This window comes from Pleurodeles waltl, chromosome 1_2 (genome assembly GCF_031143425.1).
Source record: "Pleurodeles waltl isolate 20211129_DDA chromosome 1_2, aPleWal1.hap1.20221129, whole genome shotgun sequence".
Classification (NCBI taxonomy): domain Eukaryota; kingdom Metazoa; phylum Chordata; class Amphibia; order Caudata; family Salamandridae; genus Pleurodeles; species Pleurodeles waltl.
Genome location: NC_090437.1, coordinates 102,578,283 through 102,601,908, shown reverse-complemented (window position 1 = coordinate 102,601,908; position 23,626 = coordinate 102,578,283). Strand labels below are relative to the sequence as shown.

Below are 23,626 nucleotides of genomic sequence, written 5' to 3'. Positions count from 1 at the left end.
ATACTGTATGATGTTTGGAAATCAAGTTTCTGCGAGTATTTGTCATTTGCACATCACCAAGTAAAGTGATTTTGTTTGCATCACATTTCTGAATTACAAAAAAATGTTATTTCATCATTCCTGATCTATTTTGAAATACTCATTCTATGCATTTATAAGTTGTTTTCATGTCGTGTATTAGGTAAAAACACCTGACATCTTACAGCCTTTTGTTTCACAATGATTATAAGACAGGTCACTTGACAAAAAACTCTAACTTTAATAAGAGAAAAAACATGCAAACACCATTTTCCACGATAAGATACAATTAGTCTTAAAAAAAAAAAAAGGACAAACTGACATTTGACCTCTGTCCTTGAACAGACAGCAAATGTGTCAAGGTAAAAACAAGATTTAAAGGGGTCTTTACTGCTCAATCAAAATAGCTCGACCTCATAAAATCTGACTCACCATAGGGAGTAGGCGAGTAGATTTTTCAGAGGCCTGAGAAGCCCACAGTTCAAGCATGTTTGTATATGTGCCCAAAAGCTTTCTTAAAACCCCCCACAGATTTAACACTGCACATTGCTTTTGTTTTTACGGTGAATGTAAAGGGGGGCGGAGCACAATACGCTCACACAGAAACCACCTCTGATGCAGTGACTAAATTGTACAGGACCTTGGTGCAAATATTCTAAGGTGATAGTTACCACCTTAAGGTTAAATGGGAACAGGAACTGGGCAGGGAAATGTCAGAGTTAGAATAGACTGATGCCCTCCAAAACCCCAAAATAGTTACCAGAAATCAAAAGTTTAAGTATACAAAAATACACTATCTGCATCAAATGTATCTCTCACCACACTGAGTAGCCCGGATAATCCTAATAGCACAAGATCTATGCCCTAGGTGTATACAGACCCAGGGGCACTTCTGTCACACGGTCTGAACTTGTGGGCAGATTCACTCATACTTGGAGACAGTGGTACGTACGGAGGGGGAAATTGTTGGAAAGATAGTGGTAGCAGAACCTGCAATCTGCCTACTGAGCACAATGAAAGGCACCAACACAATGAAGCATACATGTCGCTTTATGGTGCTAGCATTTGTTATGGCAAAATGGAACACTGCAATGGCCTAGAAGGGTAGGATGGCACCAACATATGTGCAATGGCTATTGAATGTTCAAAAATGGGAGCTTGCTGAACTGGCTGTGCTCTGTGTACTTTGGAGCCGGAGAGCCAGCCTAGAGAGGTTAGCAAGCTGGGAGGGTTTCTTGATGAAGCGCAGTTACAAACTGCAGCCAAGGACGAGCAGGAATAAGGTGGTCCATATGGGAGACCACGTAAGCAAGTGGTTGAGATGAACTAGTACCCTATATGCATAGCCCCTCCAACATGGCAGCAGCAGTCCAGCATTTCGCTGTGTTAGTGCAGGCTGAAAATTGGGATCTTAATGTGTCATCACAAACGTTGTAAGAGCCAACTAAATCGATATAGGGTTTATAGATAGGAGAAGGCAGTTGGGGAAAATTATAATGACTGTTGATAATGATAATAAGCACTGTATTTAACTGAAGCTATGTTAAAGAGACTACAGATAAAAGCAATAAGGAACAATTTAAAAAAGGGGACAGAGAGGCTTGCAGGGTTTCCAGAGTTAAGGCACAGACTGGCAAAAGACTGTGTGTGGAGAAGGCACTACGCAATGACGCTCTACCATGGGATTACACTTCCCAAGAGTCTCTGAACTCTTACAATGTTTGGAGATGGTGGCTGCCATCTTGGATTACCAGGAATAACTTTCTTCACATTTCACAACACTTTTGCTAGGCAATCATGCTACAATTTCCTGAAGGAGGACCTCAGCATTGTCCTCAAGAGCTTGCTGAAGACAATTCTGTATCGTAAAAGTGTTCTAGATATCGGGTTGAGTTGGAAAGCAAACACTGAACTATATCTGCACATTGACTTTTGTAGTTAAAGATTCTGGAATTAAGTTCATTCTTCTGAACCTTGTATTCTTTCGTGACAGAATGAAAATTCCTGCACTAAGTATAATTTGACATAACATGTATATAAATTGTGCATTGACTGTACAAATGGCATTTAGTAAGTGTGTCATGTATGGTTAAGAACCACAGAATGTTATTGATTGGTAATTATTTACCAGTTGCACAAAAGAGAACTCAGATTCTAAGCTAATCAGTGTCAGAGGGTGCATACTTGTGAAGCTAGAGGTACTTTGTCTGCCAAAAGGGAAGAAGGTTAATTGGCATTTTAATAATCACTTCTAGATTGTTAAATTTCAGTTTTCTGGAACAGCTTCATATCAAGCTCACATGTTTACACAGACCTTTTCAAGGTGGGTCCTTTCAAAGTTTAAATTCAAATATTTAGACCAGGTTATTAAATATATCACATTTGTTTTATATAACCATTCTGGCCAACAAACGAACGAGACAGAGAAGTGATTTGCAGTGTTTTCTCTCTTACTAATTTTCCTTTTCCTACCTCTTCTGTTTCTTCAACTTACTGTACTGTGTGAGGTCAGCAGTGGATTTGGTAAAGGGTGGAAGAGTGCACTGCATCCTCTTGCAGAGCCTTGCTGGTGTTTATGCTAAGAATATGGGGTGTAATGCTATTTTCCCAATCCTAGGAAAGCTAGTCCCTAGTAGATAGTTATTCAAAGAGTAGCTGTAATTTATCATTCAGCAGCATCCTACTCTCCTGAAGGCACTCGTCACAGTAGTAAGTGCTACATAAACCGAAACACAATACAACTGCCTTTATGATTTTGTGCATTGCCTAGGAAACACCAAATCAGTGAAGAGAGTGAAGACTGTTTTCCAACCAGTCATGGGTGACTGCATTAGTATTTAGTACCTGTGTGCTTCAGAATTCAAGTAGCATAGTAAATGCATGGTCCAAAGCAAAGGTCCAGCATATGTAGAAAATCCTGTCAGGAAGGCAGCTGGGATTTCAACGTAGCCATCAAGACCCACAAATCCTGCTGAAATATCCACGGTAGCAATGTTATTTGAATTACCCTAGTGGGGAAAAACAAAATAAGGGCATTCGTTTATAAAGTTAAATGACAAGAAAAAGCATTCTACAAAGTTGCATATTGCGCGTTTACACTTTACTAGGAGTCATTTTTTAATGAAATAATAAGGTACAGACTGGATCCAGAGAGCACACTGAAAACGAGAAAATGTCACAGGATGTTAAGGAAAAAGGCCTTTAAAAGATATAGTTACAATTCGCGATTTCAGATCGCAGTACTGTGTGGTCAGCAAAGGCAAAAAGTGGTTTGCTAAGTGAAAATATGATTTTATCAATCTTTCTAAGAAATGGCATGTGTCAGATACAATAAAAAACAGCACTGGTCCTGTTAACGCTTAATTTTACAAATAAATATTAATGTATTCTCATTGTTAAATCTGCATAGAAAAGGAATTAATATAGAGAAATAATACACGACTTTGAAAACGTGCCTACTTAAGTAGCCATCAGTAATCACGAAGTGTCGTTATTAATTGCTCATTAAAGTAAAATGTCATGCTCATGTTTAGATTAATGTATGTTATATTAATGGTCATGTACTATGTATTTGCTTTATTAATTGTAGGCCTTAAGTTAGCGAGGTCTTGGGCCTAGTTGCACAGCCTCATGTTAAGTTGGACTGTTTAAACGAGCCACACAAAGGGCCATATGTACAAACACTTTTTCCCATAGACACAGAATGGGGGAAAACCTTTGCTACATCTGGCCCAAAATGGCTGCGTAGAGAATTAGATTTGTAATTTTCAACCGCGTTGATCAAATGCTAGTAGCTAAACTTCTCTCCCATGAGAACTGCTTTCTAGAATATGCCGTACTAGCTATTGATACTTTGTAGAATTTAGTGTGTGTAAAGGCGACATTCCCAGGAACTAACAATGGAAGCACTGACTGGAGTACAAGGTGATACAAAATTGTTACCTGACGAGCCCAACAACGGGAACAGAAGGAGAGGAGCCAATCAACGAGTTGTGAAAGACAGCTTAGTTGTATCTTAGATTTGAGGATTTACTTTTATTGGACTAAATGGAAAAGTACGATTCTTTGACTAACAGCAACGTGGGAAGACATCCTAGGGAATCTAACTTAGCCAGACTGTACGGAGAGGAGAAAGCTCACTTTTTCCTAACTCCATTGCTGAGAATCGACATTCTCTTATGTCCGTCCCTGAGACATTTCTGTCTTGAACTCTATTGCTGAGTCCAGATGCCTTGCTGACCGAACAGATGTCCAATTGAAGAAGACTATCGCAGCTTGCTGAGCCATACTGAGGCAAGGTATAAGACTATCTAGTTGCTATCAATGTAATTTGCTTTTGTTTCTAGGTACCAACCGCTAATTTTAATAAAGCCATAGTTAGATGTTTTTCCAAATTTGCGTGGACTACGTTGTTTGCATGATATGAAGTCCACACTTGCTATTCTAATCAGAAGATTAGTTAGGAGACTCACAGAAGATGTTTGCTAATTATTAACAACAGTTGATGTCATAGCTTCGCTGAATCAAAATGTATGTTATTTCTATTGCGCAGTAATTCTTGCTATTGATTTGTACTGTAACTCTAGAATGTGTAGTGATCCGTGCATTGATTAAATTGAGATTTTTTAGAAGATTTGGTTAACTGGTATTTGTTCTGTATGCTTATCATTTGATCCTGGGACTAAATTACATGTTGTTAGCATTGTTAACATAGGGAGATAAACATTCTAACTTTACATAAAGGTGCGGTTATTCACAACGAAAGGGGTCATGGTGCGTGGAAATTACTGACTCCCAAGATTATTGATTGTAGATTGGTATTGAAATTGAAACTTATGGTGGGAATTACTCTAAGTCCAGTCAAAAGTTCCATCGAACTTCTAAAGCATCCCCTTACAAATGAATGAATGGAAGGAACCCAAATAAGGTAAGACGCGCTAACAGAGGATGGTTTGTCTCCTTAAGAGCCCATCATAAAGGCCTGGTACATGGTCTGTCTCCTTAAAGGCCCAACATAAGGTTTAGAGATAGGTAGAAAAGTATTTGCCCCCATAGATGGTAAGCGAGAAATGGCAGGTACCCAGAGATTGTAGTGGAATAATGGTTAATCCCCTCAAGAGGAAATAATTTGTAGATTAGGTAGGAGAAATTGGTGAAAGTTTGGATTTTCAGATTCGACTATTCAAAGTGGAGAGAAAATGTGTCCTTAAGAACTTAAAATGACCTTTCCAGAACCTTGGAGCTTGCCAATGATTGTTTGAAGATGTTCTCGGCATTCTATGGACAGTGTGAATGGAATAGGTTTTTCACTTGCGCAGCTTATGGAAATCGCATGTGAGTTGTGATGTTTGTGAGGGTTTAGGGAGTTTGTGTACTCCAAATGAAGTTGTTGAAGGAGTTTGCATACTCCGAAGTGTGAGAGTAGGGAAGTTGTTGAACTTCACGTGTGTGGCGCTTTGTGCTAAAAAAAAATTGTCCACATGGTTGTTGGTATATGGGCCCTGCGAGGTCTAAGACTCTAGAGTATATTTAAAAGTGTATGAAACACTTGGTTTGTGTTGTAATTTGTCAGGTTTAGTAGGTCGATCAGGCGGTGTCGACAAGTCAGAGTGTGAGTCAAAGTGAGTTAAATAATTTTTCGACTGGGATCTGGAGAGTCCTATGTGCACCAGGATAGACCCACTGATCAGTTCAGAGTTGAATTTGTAGGTTACATTTTTCTTGGGAATCACGGAAACTGAGAAAGTAAGAGTAGCTCTTAGAGCAAAAGCCGTAAGTGAAAAATCTGTAAGGTTTCTGAAGCGACTGTGTTACTCTACCTGTAACAAACAAACAAATTGAGTTTTTTAGTGCTCACAATAATTTGGATTTGTTTAGTGTGAATCTGAGTTGGGAAGACAAGCTGCAAGACTTTGTCAGCCACTGTATGTGTGAGTGTGAGATAATTGGAGCTGCGCTGGGATAGGTTGGTTAGTGAGAAGGGTCGCACACGGATTGGCAGACAATCGTGAAGCGCAATAGGTTGAGAAGGTCGGCAAAAAGGATTCTGGGATTGAAAGTAACTTCATGATTTGATTTAGAATAGCACAAAGGTCGCAGAAATTAAATTTTTCAAAGCTTTAAAGAGTGCACTAAGGGGAGATATGTATATTACAACGAGTATAGGAGAAATTGCACCGCCAGATGGTACACCTGCCTACATTGTATTAGAAGAGAAGGGTGCTGTGCCGCGTCTTTGGTTGAAGCAATGGTGCAAAGTGAAAGAGAAAGATGTGAGTTTAGCATTTCCTGTCCATGGAACATTTTATTTGAGGAGCTTAGAAAATTTGAGGAGGGTGCTATGTGATTTGAAACCTCCTCTGAGACCAGCACAGTTTGAGGCATTAGCAATCTGGGAACTAGTAGCCAGACTGCAACAGAAATTTGTGAGGAGAATGAGAAAGGCAGAAAAGACACTACCAGAGGCTAGATGGGACAGCGCTCAGAAATTTTGGACAACCAAGACTTTACAGATAATTATGTTGTTTCCTACAATTACACAGGACAGCGAGAGAGAAGAAAGGAAAGCGACCAGAAAGACAAACAGAAGTTCGTCTGACAGTAGAGAGTGGAAATCAAAAGAGTCTAGGAGATCTTTGATACTCGATGAAGAGTCAGATGAAGATGATGAGTTCATTTTGCAGTTTCTGAGAAATCATCCCCCACCATATGCAGCACAAGAGAGCGATCCGAGCACTAGTGTGAACCCATCTGCACCAACACTGGTTAACATGACAGTGAATCCAGTACAGATTAATCCTAACCTGACACAGAGCCCAATGCAGAGCAGTCCTAATCTGCCTACTACTTCGGCAGCTCAAAATTCAATGCCACAGCTGAATATCCCTAGAGTTTACCCCGATGTACCCACTGCAGAAACTTTAACAAATTTAATAGTGCCAACAGGACAGGTTTTCCCAAAACCAAGTTTGGTTTAGACGGAGCCAACGCAACACTTACTGCCTCGAGTGCAGATACAAACAATGCCAAAGAACAATCCTATAACAAGAACACAGACAGATATGTCCGTACTGATGAGTCAGAATACGGGAATCATGCACCCACAAACCCAAATGTTAGGCCAAACCCAGATGCAGTGTCTGCACCCACCATTGGTCCAGCCATACCATTGTTTGCCCAGGGAAATAATAGCACAAACAGCCAGGGAGTCTTGAGTCAGAATTCAATGAGAGGAGGACTCAATGAGAGTGCCAGAGTAGTCTCACATGTGGGACAGACCTTTGATGGAACAGGATCATTCTTAGACCTTAGTCCTTTCAGAGCTCCTCTGAATACTGGAACTGGGTCAAACATCACTCCTAGCCTGAAGCTGCTGACATTGCAATCTCCAAAGCTAGCTGTAAAGCTGTTGCCAAATACTCAGACCATCAACATTTCACTTCAAGGTTTGACAGCCCAGAAATTGACCGAATGGTTAGATAGGCTGAATGGCCCGCAAAGTGCTTCTAATTTCTGGTATACTTGAAGGGTCCTGGCTTCGAGGAGTATACTCTGCACAAGTGGCGGAACTGGTAGCCCTTACTAGAGCATGCCATGTTTCTGCACAGCTCAAAGTTACCATCTACAGGGACAGCTAGTATGGATTTGGAGTAGTGCATGATTTTGGCCAGTTGTGGTCACCAAGAGATTTTCTGACCTCTTCTGGTTCACCAGTCAGAAATGGTGAGAAAATGTATAAACTGCTGCAAGCTATTCAAATGCCTGAGAAGATTGCCGTGGTGAAATGCAGTGCCCACCTGAAATCACAAGATTTTGTGTCAATGGGAAATGGATATGTGGATCAAGTCGCAAGGTTTTGTGCATTGAACTGTATATTGTTCAAAGATAAATGGGAATTATTACCTGAGGAAGACGAGACGTGCCCAAGTTATACATTGCATGTTATAGATACATTGGAAGAATTGAAAATGTTGCAGAATAACATTGAAAGGGAAGAGAAAAAGTCATGGGTCAAAAAGAAATGTGTATAGCATCAGGATGAACTATGGGTTTCAGAAGAGGGTAAACTGGTATTGACGAACAGTTTGTTGACACAAACTGCAAGATATTATCACGGTAAAGCGTATGTTGGGAGGGACGCAATGATTCTGTGTTCAAACAGACTTGGTTGAATCCAAAGTACAGACAGGTTGCTGAAGCAGTCTGCCATCATTGCGTCATTTATCAACAAATGAACGCGGGTAAAGGGACAGTGGTCAATTTGAACCACAGTGGAAGAGCAGGAGGTCCATTCAGCAGGATGCAGATGGATTTTATTGAGATTCCTGTGTGTGTAGGATTAAGATATGTGTTGATGATTGTCTGTATATTTAGTCATTGGACTGTAGCTTACCATACACAAAGAAATGACAACCTCACAGTAGCGAAATTACTGCTTAGGGAACTGACACCACGTTTCAGGTTTCCTATCTCTTTAGAATCAGATAGAGGAAGTCACTTCAACAATTAAGTAATTAAGGGCCAGACGTAGCAAAGGTTTTTCACCATTCTGTGTCTATGGGAAAAAGTGTTTGTACATATGGCCCTAAATTACTATGTTTAGCCTTAAACACTGAGCAGAAGTTACTTTGTAGCTACCACCCTGAAGCATCTGGACTTGTGGAACATATGAATGGTACCTTGAAATCAAGAATGACGAAAATGTGTGCGTCCATGAATCTGAAATGGCCCGACGCACTACTGTTAGTTGTGATGACAATGAGGAACACACCAAACAGGAAGACAGGAATGGGCACAGCAATGAAGTTGCCAGCAGTGCCTTCAAATGCTCTTGTGAACCTAACAGGTGATATGGTGCTGGACTACTGCAAAGGTCTGGCTAATGTGGTTCGCTCTTTCTCTCATCAGGTGGAAGCCACCACACTGCAACCGTCTCAAGATCAAGGACACAACCTGAGAGCAGGTGACTGGGTTGTGATTACAAAGCAGGTAAGGAAGATGTGTTTGGAGCCTCGGTGGAAAGGCCCTTACCAGGTAGTGCTGATCACTACCACAGCTTTGAAGTGTGCTGGAGTTCCAAACTGGATCCACGCAAGCCATATGAGGAAAGATGCATGTCAATGGACAATGGACAATGAAGAGGAGTTGTTGAACGAACCAGCAACGATCAGACCAACCCCAAAGATTGAAAGGGGAGAAAGAGGAACTGAGACTGAATCTGAGAAAATCTAAAGCAGTTCAGCCACTCATGTGAGAGATGAAGGAGAAGACCCACAGGAAAGACAACATGGACCGACCTCAATTGAGGCAGCAGGCGAGTCTAGTCAGAGGAGGGCTCTCCCAGAAGCAGACTGTCTTGAGAGACCAACAGAGCAAACTTCAGACTCCGAGGGGGAAGGAGTTAAGGTGGATCAAAGCCACTGTGTTCCGACTCCTCCTGAACCAGTTGCAGGTCCATCAAGAAAGAGTCCTGCAGAGCAGGAAGAGTTACAAGTACGACACTGAAAAGAGCATTAACGGCAGGTCCACTGAAAGGAGATAAGTGGCCGGAGTCATAAGTGAAAAGAAAAGAAGCAATTATAGTGACAACCATTGAGGAGGAAGTAGACACAACAAGGAAAGAAGCTTTGAGTGAAGGAAAATTACTTGGAGATCGAAAGCTGAAAAGAAAGAATTTGCAAGTCGAAGGTACGCTGGTTCTGAATGGGGGTATGAAACAACAAGTGAATTGCAAAGATAATTTTTGTATTTTTGTTTTGATCGAGACATTCCAAGTCAATATTGTGGCACTTGAAGGAAACCAATTGAGCTGAACTCTTGAAACTGTGAACTGAAAGAAGTGTAAAGAAAAAGAGACTATTTAAAGTAACCGGAAAAGGTTTTTGATAACCTAAGTTGGCAAGATAACCTTACTTGACAAACTGCTAAACCAATATTTTTGACAACCTTACTGATTTGGAAAAAAGGATCCTGGAAATAAGACTGAAAGCTGTAAATAATTGCTGAAGAAAATTGAAGATCTGTTTTTGATTTTTGCTTTGCTGCATAGTCATAATTTTTCTCTTGTACTTTCTGATTCTTTACAGATCATGAGTAAACTTAGCCAGCAGGGTGGGAAGAATAGATGCTGTAAATACATGAGTGTTGGTTTGGCTATTGTATTCATGGTAATGTGCCTGGTATTGATTGTCGGCATGACTGTTCTTCACAAGAGTAAAGCAAACCATATTTTAGCTTCAGATACAACTACTGTGCTCACAGAAGTAGAGAAATTTAGGTTAAATGAGAAGTCCCAGTACGTAGGCAGTGCCCATGGAGAACTTTCTTCTAATGTTTTCTATTGCTTATTGAGTATGTTGAGACAATAGATGCAAGAGGTTATTATGTTTACACGCAGATTCCTTCACCAGTTGAGGAAGGAGTTATTTATCATAGTTTGCCCCCGCACTTGTGGGATAAGTTGTAGTTGGTTACTAACAAGATTCTATAACCAGGGACCGTTTGTCCCTATAATTAAATATCTGAGTAGAGTAACTAAGGAGATCACTATAGAATTAGTGAGAGGATTCTTTGAGCCTACGTTAACCTTTGGCACTGCATATGCGCATGGAAACAATTATACATGCTTGCTTACACCCAGAGAAAAGAGCTTCTTAGATCAGAAAGATGATAGGAGAAAGGCACTAAAGGAGAAATTAGAAAAGGGCTTAGAGAAAAGAACATTTAAAAATGATCATGCATTTAGTGAAATAAAAACACAAGGAAAGTTAGCTTTAGATGGCAACACATAGGAAAGCTGTGTATACGTAGGCCAAAATCTAGAGCTGATACGTTGTTTGTGGGAACGAGTGAATGTAGACATGTGTTTTTGTTTCAGAGTAAATGGACCTTCATGTTGAATGGACAGGATCAGGCAGTTTCTGGAGTTTCTTACATCTGGGGGCTCAATGCCTATTACCGTCTTCCAAGAAGATGGTATGGCACATGTCACTTAGGGATAGTTTTCCCAAAGATATTTCAACTCGAGGACATGAAAAGATTACCAAAAAGGGCTGAGTTACATCACTTTAAACAAAAGAGTGAGTTTTCTTCTAGTATAGTTGGAGATATATTTGGAGCAATAATTCCCTTCAGTAGGAGTTTTCCTTAATTCTATAAAGATTTGAAAGTGGTCTTCTATTGTGGATAACATGCTGACAATTTTTTCAGGAGCCATGATCCTAATGGATACAGAAATGGCAGCGGTAAGATCTATGACCCTTCAGAACCGCCTTGTGTTAGACATTCTTTTAGCAAAATGTTGAATTCGAAGCATTGTTTTTCATATATTAATAGCAAAGAAATTAGAAGCTTATTTAGTAATCTGACTAATGATAGTGCTGATTTGAAAGAGTTGGAAGAACCAGGTGTTTGGGAAAAGGTTGGCAAAGGATTTGCTTCAGTGGGATATTGGCTCAGCAACCTTGGGAAATGGATAGTATTGAAAATAATGCAATAGACACTGATTATTGTGATTTGCATAATTGGAGTATGGGGAATATGTAAACTGTATCATGTGGTTAAATTAGAGAGAATAAAGAATGACCAGAGGAGGGAAGAAGTTAAAATGGAAAAATTGTTTATGGAAAATTCAAAGAGGGAACGAAAAATTAAGAGGGATAGGGTTGAACAAACTTTAGCGGAGCGCAAATTTGTGTGAGAAGATGTAAGTGTAAAGACATTCAGTCATCAGAGGAGGGATTGTAAATGCTGAATTTTACTAATAAACATTCATGTATTCTGAATGTTAAATCTGCATAGAAAATTAATTAATATAGAGAAATAATACACAACTTTGAAAATGTGCCTACTTGAGTGGCCACTAGTTTCATGAAGTGTCCTTATTAATTTCTTATTAATGTAAAATGTCATGCTCATGTTTAAATGAACGTAGTAGTATGTTATATTAATGGTCATGTACGATGTATTTACTTTATTAAATGTATGCTATTTCTATTCCACAGTTATTCTTGCTATTGATTTGTACTGTAACTCTAGAATGTGTAGTGATCCATGCATTGATTAAATTGAGATTCTTTAGAAGATTCGGTCAACCGGTATTGTTTAGTATGCTTATCATTTGATCCTGAGACTAAGTTACTTGATATTAGTATTGTTAATATAGGGAAATAAACATTCTAACGTTACATAAAGGTGTGGTTTTTCATGGCCAAAGGGGTCATGATGAGTGGAAATTACTGACTCACAAGATAATTGATCCTATTGATTGTAGATTGGTATTAAAATTGAATGTTATGTGGGAATTACTCTAAGCGCAGTTAAAAGGTCCTTCGAACCTCTAACGCGTTACCTTTCAAATTAATGAAAAGAAACCAAATAAGGTACATTCCATTAACAGTCCTATTGAGAGAAAGTAACAGAGGACAGCCACAAGTTATTTTTTCCTATGAGACCATTAAAGGCAAGGTATTTATTTCCTTCAGGGTAGACGGATCACTTTCACTTTAACCACTTTTCTCAATACACTAGAGAGCCAACTAAGTAAATAAAAAATATAATTTCGACTGATTACTGACCAGGCAGTACAAAAAGCCTAAAATACACAAAAATATCATACTATGGCATATTTTCTGATGATTAGTGGAGAAAATGCATGCAAATAGTGTGAAAACAACCGTTATTATTAATACCTTTGACAATCTTTTTGGTGGTTACTCTATCTAACCAGAGACATCTTAAGGAATTTGGGGGGTCTGGCTCAGAAACATTCTAAATTTACTTAATACCCATTTTCAGCTCAATCCTGCCCTCTGCAACTATGGTCAGATCACTGACACCCCTCTTAATAGGGGCGGCTGGCATGTAAGGGGAATGGTGGGGCAGACAAATGGGGGCTAGTAAAATAAATAAAAGAAAAAGCCAATTATGTTCCTGGCTTGCAAAACAATGTCCTCCTCGCTCCAGTGTTCATCTTTCTCTCGCTTTCTCTAACCCAACTGTATTAGAACGTTGGGTTAGAGAGGTTTAAAATGTGCTTATCTGGCTGGCCGTCACAAGATGGCAGGCCAAAGGGACATGCACACTTTAAACATAAGTGCACAGCTCCCTGCTGCCACTCAGCAGCAATTTCCCCACTCTGCACTGCCACTTTGTTAAAGACAGGTTGGTGAAAAATAAAAAGGTAATAAATAAACTTTAATACCATTTTATTTTTCATTTCTTCGGACTTTTCTGCGGCATTTTGTTAGTGGGACGACACTCCTCCGCTATAATGAAGAAGCCACTCCGGTCTTCTCTGGCCAGCCGACACCTGGACCCAAGACTGGAACAGTTTATATCTGGCTGACTAGTGCGAGAGAAGTAAAAAAATGAGAGGCATGAACAAATCTGCTGCATGTGGTGCAGTGGGCTGGTGGCTCACCTTTTAAGCCTGTGCCTATGGAGGGTGTTTTTGTTTACTGCACCTCCAACCCTTCTCTGTGAGGAACAAGGATTCTGTCTCAGATAGCACTAGGCTGAAATCACACCGGCTTAGCAGCAACTCCACATGAACAGTGCTCTACATAGCACACTGACACATGGGCTAGCATTGGGCACTACCTACGCGCAAGAGTTCTCTAGCTGGACTGCACCAGAAAAGAAGAAAGAGTAGCCTTCTATCCACAATGTGTGGTGTAGCTAATCTGTGAGCACCATTTCGACATATGGTGCTACTGCCTATGCTGCAGGGTACTGGTATTCGAAGTTAGGTGGTAGCAGGCTATTACTGCACAGGTCTGGTTTCAGCTCCACAGGAACAAAGAAGTCACAAATGGAGCACACAATGCCAATCTTTCCAGCACATTACCTGGCACATGCTACATACAAGCAAAAACCTGTGCAGTTGACCTGGGCCTATGCACTTTAAAAAGTTTACCCCTTCGCTGCCAGGCCTTTTACCCCTAAAGGTGCCAAGCCTTTTTTTGGCTATTCAGGGCAGTTTGCGCTTAGGCCCTCAAAAGTTTTGTCCACATAAGCTGCCCACTCCAAATTTGGGTCCTTCTTTTCCAACATCCTAGGGATTCTAGAGGTACCCAGAGTGTGTGGGTTCCCCTGGAGGAGACTGAGAAATTAGCCAAAATACAGCAAAAATTGTGTTTAAAGAAAAAGGGAAAAAGGGCTGCAGAAGAAATCTTGTGTTTTTTTTCCCTGAAAATGGCATCAACAAAGGGTTTGTGGTGCTAAAATCACCATCTTCCCAGCTTTCAGGAAGAGGCAGAGTCGAATCAGAAAACCACATTTTTCAACACAATTTTGGCATTTTACTGCGACATACCCCATTTTTACTATTTTTTGTGCTTTCAGCCTCCTTCCAGTTAGTGACAGAAATGGGTGTGAAACCAATGCCTTATCCCGGACAGCTAAACATTTCTGAAAAGTAGACAAAATTCTGAATTCAGCAAGATGTCATTTGTGTGGATCCTTCAAGGTTTTCCTACAGAAAAAAACTGCTAAAATAAAAAAATATTGAAATTGAGGTGAAAAAAGGGCCATTTCTGTCCGCGTTTTTATCTATAACTTTTTCCACCTATGGCAGATTTTTGAAAGCAATATACTGTTATGTCTGCTGAACTCTTCTGGTTGCGGGGATATGTAGGGCTTGTAGGTTCATCAAGAACCCTAGATACCCAGAGCCAATAAATGAGCTGCACCTTGCAATGGGTTTTCATTGTATACAGGGTATACAGCAATTCATTTGGTGAAATATAAAGAGTGAAAAATAGGTATCAAGGAAACCTTTGTGTTTCAAAAATGGACACCAGATAAGGTGTTGAAAAGTAGTGATTTATTGCACATCTCTGAATTCCGGGGTCCCCATACTAGCATGTGAATTACAGGGCATTTCTCAAATAGATGTATTTTTTTTACACACTGTCTTACATTTGGAAGGAAAAAATGTAGAGAAAGACAAGGGGCAATAACACTTGTACTTCTATTCTGTGTTCCCCCAAGTCTCCCGATAAAAATGGTACCTCACTTGTGTGGGTAGGCCTAATGCTCGCAACAGGTAACGCAACAAGGACACATCAAATTTTTACACTGAAATCTGACATGTTTTTTGGAAAGTGCCTAGCTGTGGATTTTGGCCACTAGATGAGCTGGCACCTAGGGAAACCTACCTAACCTGTGCATTTTTTAAAACTAGAGACCTAGGGGAATCCAGGACGGGAGGACTTGTGGGCTCTCACCAGGTTCTGTTTCCCAGAATCCTTTGCAAACCTCAAAAGTTGGCCCAAAAAAAAAAATCACATTTCGGTGATAGAAAGTTCTGGAATCTGAGAGGAGCCACAAATGTCCTTCCACCCAGCATTCACCCAAATCTCCTGATAAAAAAGGTACCTCACTTGTGTGAGTAGGCCTAGTGCTGCGATAGGAAATGCCCCAAGAACACAACATGGACACATCACATTTTACCAAAGAAAACTGATCTGTTTTTTTTAAAAGTGCCTAGCTGTGGATTTTGGCCTCTAGCTCAACCAGCAGCTAGGACAACCTAGCAAACCTGGACATTTCTGAAAACTAGACACCTGTGAGAATCCAGAATGGGGTAACTTGTGGCGCTCTCACCAGGTTCTGTTATCCAGAATCCTTAGCAAACCTCATAATTTGGCCAATATCACCCACTTCTTTCTCACATTTCTGTGCTGCAAATGACGGGAATCTGAGGAAGCCACAAACTTCCTTCTGCTCGGCACTCCCCAAGGTCTCTCGATAAAATGGTACCTCACTTGTATGGGTAGGCCTAGTGCTCGCAACAGGAAATGTCCCAAAACACTACGTGGACATATCAAAATTATTAAATAAAAAACAACCTGTTTTTACAGGGGAAATCTGTGTTTTTGGTCCTGGGATCATCAGCCTTCTAGGGAAACCTACCAAACCCAGACATTTCTGAAATCTAGACACCCGAGGGAGTCCAGGGGTGTGTGACTTGCATGGATCCCCCAGTGTTTTCTTACCCAGAATCCTCAGCAAACCTCAAATTTAGCTAAAAAAACAAATGTTTCCCACATTTCTGTGTGGGATCACCGCACCAGCATAAATTTCCTACCACCCAACGTTCCCCTCAGTTTCCCAATAAAAATGATACCTCACTTGTGTAGGTGGGCCAAGTGCCTGTGACAGGGAAGAGACAAAAACATGTTGAAATTGAGGGGCAACCAAAGCGGGTCTGAAAGGGCAGTTTGGAAAAAAACGTTTTTAGGTTGACAAGGGGGGCAGAATATTTATCGGTACAGATGCAACAATGCTAGGTGGTAGGAATTTTGTGGATTCCTGCAGATTACAGAAGGTTCTATCACAAAACTGTGGGGGAACTGTGTGATTTCAAGCAAAGCTGGGAGGTTTGCAGGGCATTGTGGGTAAGAAAATGGTACGGGTGCATGTGAAGCACACCACCCTAGATTCACCCAGATGTTTAGTTTTCAGATGTGTCTAGGTCTCGTAGATTTTTCTACATGGCAGTGCCCCAAAGTCCAAAAAGTGCAGCCCTCACCAATTCAAGTGGGACAATTTTGAGAGTTAGCCAAGCTCTCATGGCCCAAATGTAAAACCAAACCCCCAAATAATCAAATATCCTCTTGCTTGCCATTGCCATTTCTACCCCCAAGGGGGGTAGAAATGGCCTAAAATAAATTTAGCCCCCAGGGGAGTGACTCTTACGTAAGGGATCGCTCCCCTCCAGTAAAAAAAAAAAAAAAGTAAATAATCCCTGATGTCTAGGGTTTTCTGTCCCCCTTGGGGGCAGATGGGCCTAATTAACATAGGCCGATCTGCCCCCAAGGGGGAGAGAAATGGCCTAAAAATATTTTGGCCCCCTTGGGAGCGACCCTTGCCTAAGGGGTCGCTGCCCTTATAACAATAAACAAAACAAAAAAAATCTCTGGTCAGAAACTCATCAGTTTCCCCTTTGATCGCGGCAAACTCTGTGGCCGTCAGCACACGATCGCACGCTGATGTAATCAGACATCACTGTTGGGGGGGCATGGCAGAAGGGTAAGCGATTCTCCTTCAATCCCTGCCCTTGGCCTAGCGCTCCCGCCATGGGTCTGGTGCAGGGCGTAACAGTTGCATTCTCGGCACCTGAGCGGTGTTGCCGAGGACATCACTGTTACGTCCCCAGCACCAAAGGGGTTAAACTGCTCGCTGAACCTAACCAGAATCTGATGGGTATTTTTTTTTATCCCTCACTATCTCTCACACTGGGGCCATGTTGGCCAGAAGCCTGGAAAGGATAGGCCCAAAAAAAAAGTAAGTAAACTTGTTATTTTAAATCTCAAGACACTATCCTGAAAGCTTTTTAATGGGGCCCTGGGCCAGAATTCACTCTGCCCATGCCATAAAACATCTCTGGATCTAACCACAGATTCCTCAGCACAGAAATATTAGCTCAGTGCAAGACCTGATAAAGATACTTGTAATGGCTCTACCGTGCTGCTAGGTAAAATTAATCAAAAAGAGCCATATCAAGCACCCCTCTGCACACTGACAGCAGTTTATCTTTTCCATTTCAATGCACTCAGATGTGGAGCATGGCCAATTTTTGGTTACATTGTGGTCAGTATCATCTATGGACCATGTTAGATGTTAAAAAGAGGCCACTTAAAAAATGGGGAAATGGGAGGGTGGCGAGGAATCTGCACTTAGATACAGTATTCATCAGAAAGGGCATTACCATAGGTAAGTAACTTGTTTGTTTGACTGATATTTCTAACTGCAGATTCCTCCCCTCAAAATAGACAAAAAAGCAGTACCTGCCAATGTTGGAGGGTCTGTGGTGTGGACTCAGACAAAGTCTTGCAGAACCGAGGGGGCAAACTGCCCTTCCTACCAGGCCTGTGTGTCAAGGCAGTAGTGCTTCATGAACATATGCATTAGTGCCCATGTGACAGCACGGAAGATATAATGGACAGGAACTCATCTTGAGGTCAATGAAGTGGTCACAACCTCAGCCCAGGTGAAGTGGGCTCTCAGAACTTCTGGATTATACTTCTGAACTAGTGCGTAGATCTTAATGTAGAAGGCTACCCCCCCTCAACAAGGTCATCTCCTGCACAATCTCCCTTTCTTTGCTTAGAGTCCTTTAGGGTTCAGTCGATGGAGCATCGCCCTCTACTCCTCTGCTGAGTGTTAGGTGGGGGAGCAGATAACGCTGGTAGAGTGATGGGCTGCCTAACATGGAGGAGAGTCACAACTTCAGGTAAGAAGGCCATCATAACAGTCAGCACCAATTTGTCTGGGAAAAAGGTGGTGTAGGGAGGTTACACTGACAGAGCTGCTAGTTCACTCATATGATGAGCTAACATAATCGCCACAAGGAAGACTGTCTTCAAGATCAGGAGCCGCATTACATTGTCTCAAAAGGTATACACATGTGGGATGTCTAGATGAAGTTAAGGTTCCACTTTGGCTTCACAAATGGCACAGGAGTAAACCTGTGGCAAACCTTTAATGAACCTCATCACAGCAAGTGACTTTAACAAGGATGTCTGGTCTGGCAAATGTAAAAAAGGCTGAAAAGGCACTCAAATAACCTTCTGTAGTGCCTACTGCAAGGCGTTGCTTTGCGGAAAACAAAACAAATAAAATGACATCTGACAGCTCCACATGTAAGCGGTCTGTATTTCGGACACTGCACCAGGTTACAAATTTACAAATGGATTTTGGGGAGATGCTGCTGATGCAAGGATAACATCCATTACTTCAAGCATCAAATCATGTTGTTGTGTGGGATAAAGAGGCCATCAACTCTTCCAAGAATGCCATCAAAATCTCTTAAGTACACAAAAAGTGATGGATGGAACGCTTTAATTAATCTCAGCCACTGGTAATTTCTTGGAGCCACATCCCAATCCATTGTTAAATTGCACATCATGCCACCTCAGCTTGGACCCAGCTAAATGCAAATCAGCTTGACCATGCTCCAATGAGAACAGTCCAGCCTGAACTGCAAAGCCAGGTCCTCCCTGAATCGGAACACAACCAACCCAGGACCTGATGGACCCTAATCAGAGCTAAACAGATCCTAGGTTGCTTGTGTACCAGTTTAGGGAGATCCTGGCCCAGCAGTTTGGGCTAGACTAGACTGGTACCACTGGAGCAGAGTCAAGACTGATTTGTATATGGCTGGGCCCAAACTGAGGTGGCATGGTGGGTGAAAAACAATGGACTAGGTTGCAGCATTGAATGATTGCCGGTGGCTGAGATTAATTCAAGCATTGCGTCCAGCATCTTGTTGTTGCCGTTGCTACCCTAGGTTCAACGGGTATGACCAGACACTAATCCCATGCTCACTGTACCACTAGAAGCAAGCTATACCCGCTGATGAATCTTTATCCGGGCAAAACCTGTCCTAGGTTGCTTGTGTTCCACTTCAGGGAGGACCTGGACTGGTAGTTTGGGCTGGACTATTTCCATTGGAGCAGCGTCAAGACTGATTTACACATGGCTGGGTCCAAACTGAGGAGCAAAAAAACACATTGGACTAGGATGAGGACCAGAGCAATTAAAGCATTCCTTCCATTGCCTTGCTGTTCAAGATCTCTTTGGCTATGTTCAAAATGACATGAGTGTAATTGCCCGACAGGCAGACTGTGTTTTACAGACTGCAGCGCCAGACTGGCTGAAGAAAACATATGTTTGTCAAAGGCAGCAATCCTCTTCGATTCCTTATCTGGAGGAGTGGTGGGGAATGAATAGGTTACACTTTACTGGTTGAGGCCTGCATAATAATGCTTTCTGGAGTGGGATGCTTGGTGAGAAAATTTGGGCCCCATGCACTTGTGTATGACATCTGCCACTTACCTGTACACAAGCAGGCCAGTACACAGTTTCAACCAGGTAGCCATCAGAGAACTTTAACAGTCTCATTGAATGGAAGCAAGGGCTCAGATGTTGCTGGCCTACGCTGTGGGATTGCCATCAAATTATTTGTTTTAGTCTTGACAAAGGACAGCTGTAACTCCATCATCTCAGCCGCCCTTCAGCCCTTCAGACCATCACTGAAAATAAGGCATTTTCCTCCATTGATGGTTCTTGTGGGGGTTTGTGCTCTGCCCCATTAGAGGTGTTAAGCTCACTGGCATTTCGTCAGTGTAATGAGATGGAGCAAGCATTCCACCTCACCATCATGATCGTCAGTGTAATGAGATGGAGCAAGCATTCCACCTCACCATCATGATCATCAGTATCCTGTAGTGCACTCTGCTATGACACAGGAACAGAACCAAAAGATAATGGAGCTTTTGCTGATAGCTGCGACATAGTAGAGGCAAAAGGTTAGAGTCAGGCTGCATGATGACCGGTTGGAGTTAAGCATTTCGTAGTGCAACACTGGTCAAAATTGATTGTTGGTTCAGGGTTCACCATAGACTTTGGCACCTGATAATCCTCCTGGTGGCAGTAACTGAGATGAATTTTGCAGCCAGAGTAGAAGTCAGTACTGGAGTTGGTAAGGGTACAGTAACAGGGCCCAAAGGGACAAATGGCACGAGAGAGGGACCACTAGCACAGTTGGAGGCCCTTGCAGTTCCCTGTGGCCTGAAGGTGCACCAAAGAGAGCGACAGAAATGCACTGAATAGTTGTAGCATGTCTTCTTTGAAGGATTCAATCTGTTCAGGGGTTGACAACAATCTGGGGGACTTGGGGTGCATTACAACCAGCTGAGGAGTCTGCTCACGGATCAGTGACCTTGACGGAGTTTGACTTACATCTTGACGTCCTTGCATATTCACCCTGGTCTGTGACAGGCAGTGATGGGATCCGAGTCCTGCATCTGGCTTGTAGGAGTACTGCGATCAAAAACCTCAAGACCCAGAGTGGTGCCTGGGGAATATTATATGATAATTAATCTGCAGTTAGGAGTATTCATCAGAAGCAGAGAACACTGTAGGGATGGTATCAAAATTCAAATATCATTTTAGCATTTGGCAAAGCACTTTGCACTTTGGGATTTAACATAAAAACAGGATCTGAGTGTCCAATAAATGAGATAAAAAAGTAAACATACTCTATTAGGTTTACACCCAAGGAAAATGTGTAACCATTGTTTTGTAGTTGACAAAATGCTCTAGATGTATTCTGCAGACACAGTAACAGTTACAGTTTCCAACGCACTCAGGCATAAATATGCCTCCCCAGCTAAATTGCACATTATTACATTTTCATTTTTGTTTTTTTACTTCATGGGGAAATATCCTTCCCAGTGGTGAAACCCACATACGTCCACCCCATTTACAGTATGTCACTTCTCTTTCCTCTTTCTGACACAGATTTACTCTTGCCCTTGACAGACACAAATCTGTCTGCATACAAAATAGTAATGCAGAATGTGTGTTTGTGAATACCCACAAATTCACTAGTTAGTGATTGATTGCCAGCATGCCAAGGAGCCACTGCGTTGAAACAGCATATTTGATCACATATATCTTCAATTATACATTTCACAAAATATTACATGAGTAAATTGCATTGTGAGAGTACCTTCACATTTTGTGAAAAAAAGTGAAATTTAGACTCAGTACAAATTATTAGCAACCGTAAATCTAGTTTAAGTACTGAATTGTTCACATACTATAATATACTGATTCTCTTATTTTCCAATTTTTCATTTTTTTAAATCTAGCTTCTTACACGTAGAGTAAATAATTACAATAAATAGGGGAAATCTCCATTCACAACTTGCTGCAGCTCAGTGTACCTAGGATAATCTACAAAAAACATATAATGCAAAGTCCTCTCAGATCATTTATAGACAACTCTAACAATCATTCAGAGCTGCTTAACAAGGTCAAATTCTCCAATAAACTGTCACTAACATTCACTTTTCAGAACTCAAACCTTAAATGCAAAATTTCTTCACTTCTTTAATATGAAGGTAAAATCTGTTGAGCATTGTTTACCTCCAACATCTAATAGCACCAACACCCTCTACATGACTACAAACCTCAGTTCCCATGACCTGGTCCCATATTCTGTTCTCAACACTATTCTCAATGTGAAAACAAAAAAAATCACATCACCGATGCCGTGCTAGGCAATAATGCAAATAAACTATCAAGCTAGATTGTACCCTAGAGCACTTTGCTAACTAACTCACTCTCTTACAGGGCACATTTCCTGACTGCCTCAAAATAGTATGTCTCATCCCTCAATAAGAAACCTTCAGTGTTCAACAACTTCGACCCTGCGTAAGAATTACTCTTTGTAGGAAAGGTTATAAAAGATGATCTCCTCTCCGCTACCCCATCATATCACAGTTAATTCTCTCTTGGACAATTTTCAATCAATTTTTGTCATGGATGGTGCTGGAAATCTGCCCTCGTACAAGTTGTGAATGCCACCCTACACTTCCTATATACAAAGGTTTTTTTTCCATTCTGTTGTTCATCCATCTTGCTGCCTCTTTAACTTTGTCAGTCACTGCCAATGAACAACGTAATCAAACACATGGTGGGCATCGAAAGTGTGTACTTAAATGATTCACCTCCTAATTGTCCAACCGATGTCAAGCGGTTAAAACGAGGAATCCTTTTTCCAGTCTGGTTGGCCTAAACAAGGGGTCCCTCAAAGCACAATTATGTCTCACGCTGTAGGAAAGTACCATCTTGCCTGGCATGTTACCCCCATTTTTCACTGTATATATGTTGTTTTAGTTGTATGTGTCACTGGGACCCTGCCAGCCAGGGCCCCAGTGCTCATAAGTGTGCCTGAATGTGTTAACTGTGTAGTGACTAACTGTTTCACTGAGGCTCTGCTAACCAGAACCTCAGTGGTTACGCTCTCTCATTTCTTTCCAAATTGTCACTAACAGGCTAGTGACCAATTTTACCAATTTACATTGGCTTACTGGAACACCCTTATAATTCCCTAGTATATGGTACTGAGGTACCCAGGGTATTGGGGTTCCAGGAGATCCCTATGGGCTGCAGCATTTCTTGTGCCACCCATAGGGAGCTCTGACAATTCTTACACAGGCCTGCCACTGCAGCCTGAGTGAAATAACGTCCACGTTATTTCACAGCCATTTTACACTGCACTTAAGTAACTTATAAGTCACCTATATGTCTAACCTTTACCTGGTAAAGGTTAGGTGCAAAGTTAATTAGTGTGAGGGCACCCTGGCACTAGCCAAGGTGCCCCCACATTGTTCAGGGCCAATTCCCCGGACTTTGTGAGTGCGGGGACACCATTACACGCGTGCACTACATATAGGTCACTACCTATATGTAGCTTCACAATGGTAACTCCGAATATGGCCATGTAACATGTCTATGATCATCGAATTGCCCCCTCTATGCCATCCTGGCATGGTTGGCACAATCCCATGATCCCAGTGGTCTGTAGCACAGACCCTGGTACTGCCAAACTGCCTTTTCTGGGGTTTCACTGCAGCTGCTGCTGCTGCCAACCCCTCAGACAGGTTTCTGCCCTCCTGGGGTCAAGCCAGGATGGCAGAACAAAGGACTTCCTCTGAGAGAGGGTGTTACACCCTCTCCCTTTCGAAAATGGTGTGAAGGCAGGGGAGGAGTAGCCTCCCCCAGCCTCTGGAAATGCTTTCATGGGCACATT

The 23,626-nt window shown here is 41.6% G+C and overlaps 1 protein-coding gene across 2 annotated transcripts in view; it reads right to left on the bottom strand.

Annotated features, from left to right (window-relative positions):
* PIGG (phosphatidylinositol glycan anchor biosynthesis class G (EMM blood group)) overlaps nt 1-23,626 on the bottom strand; it is a 990,222-nt gene that overhangs the window by 205,707 nt on the left and 760,889 nt on the right. For both annotated transcript variants that reach the window (XM_069236721.1, XM_069236724.1), the window contains one exon: nt 2,863-3,026. In XM_069236721.1, coding sequence (XP_069092822.1) covers nt 2,863-3,026 — 164 coding nt within the window. The remainder of the gene's footprint in view (nt 1-2,862; nt 3,027-23,626) is intronic.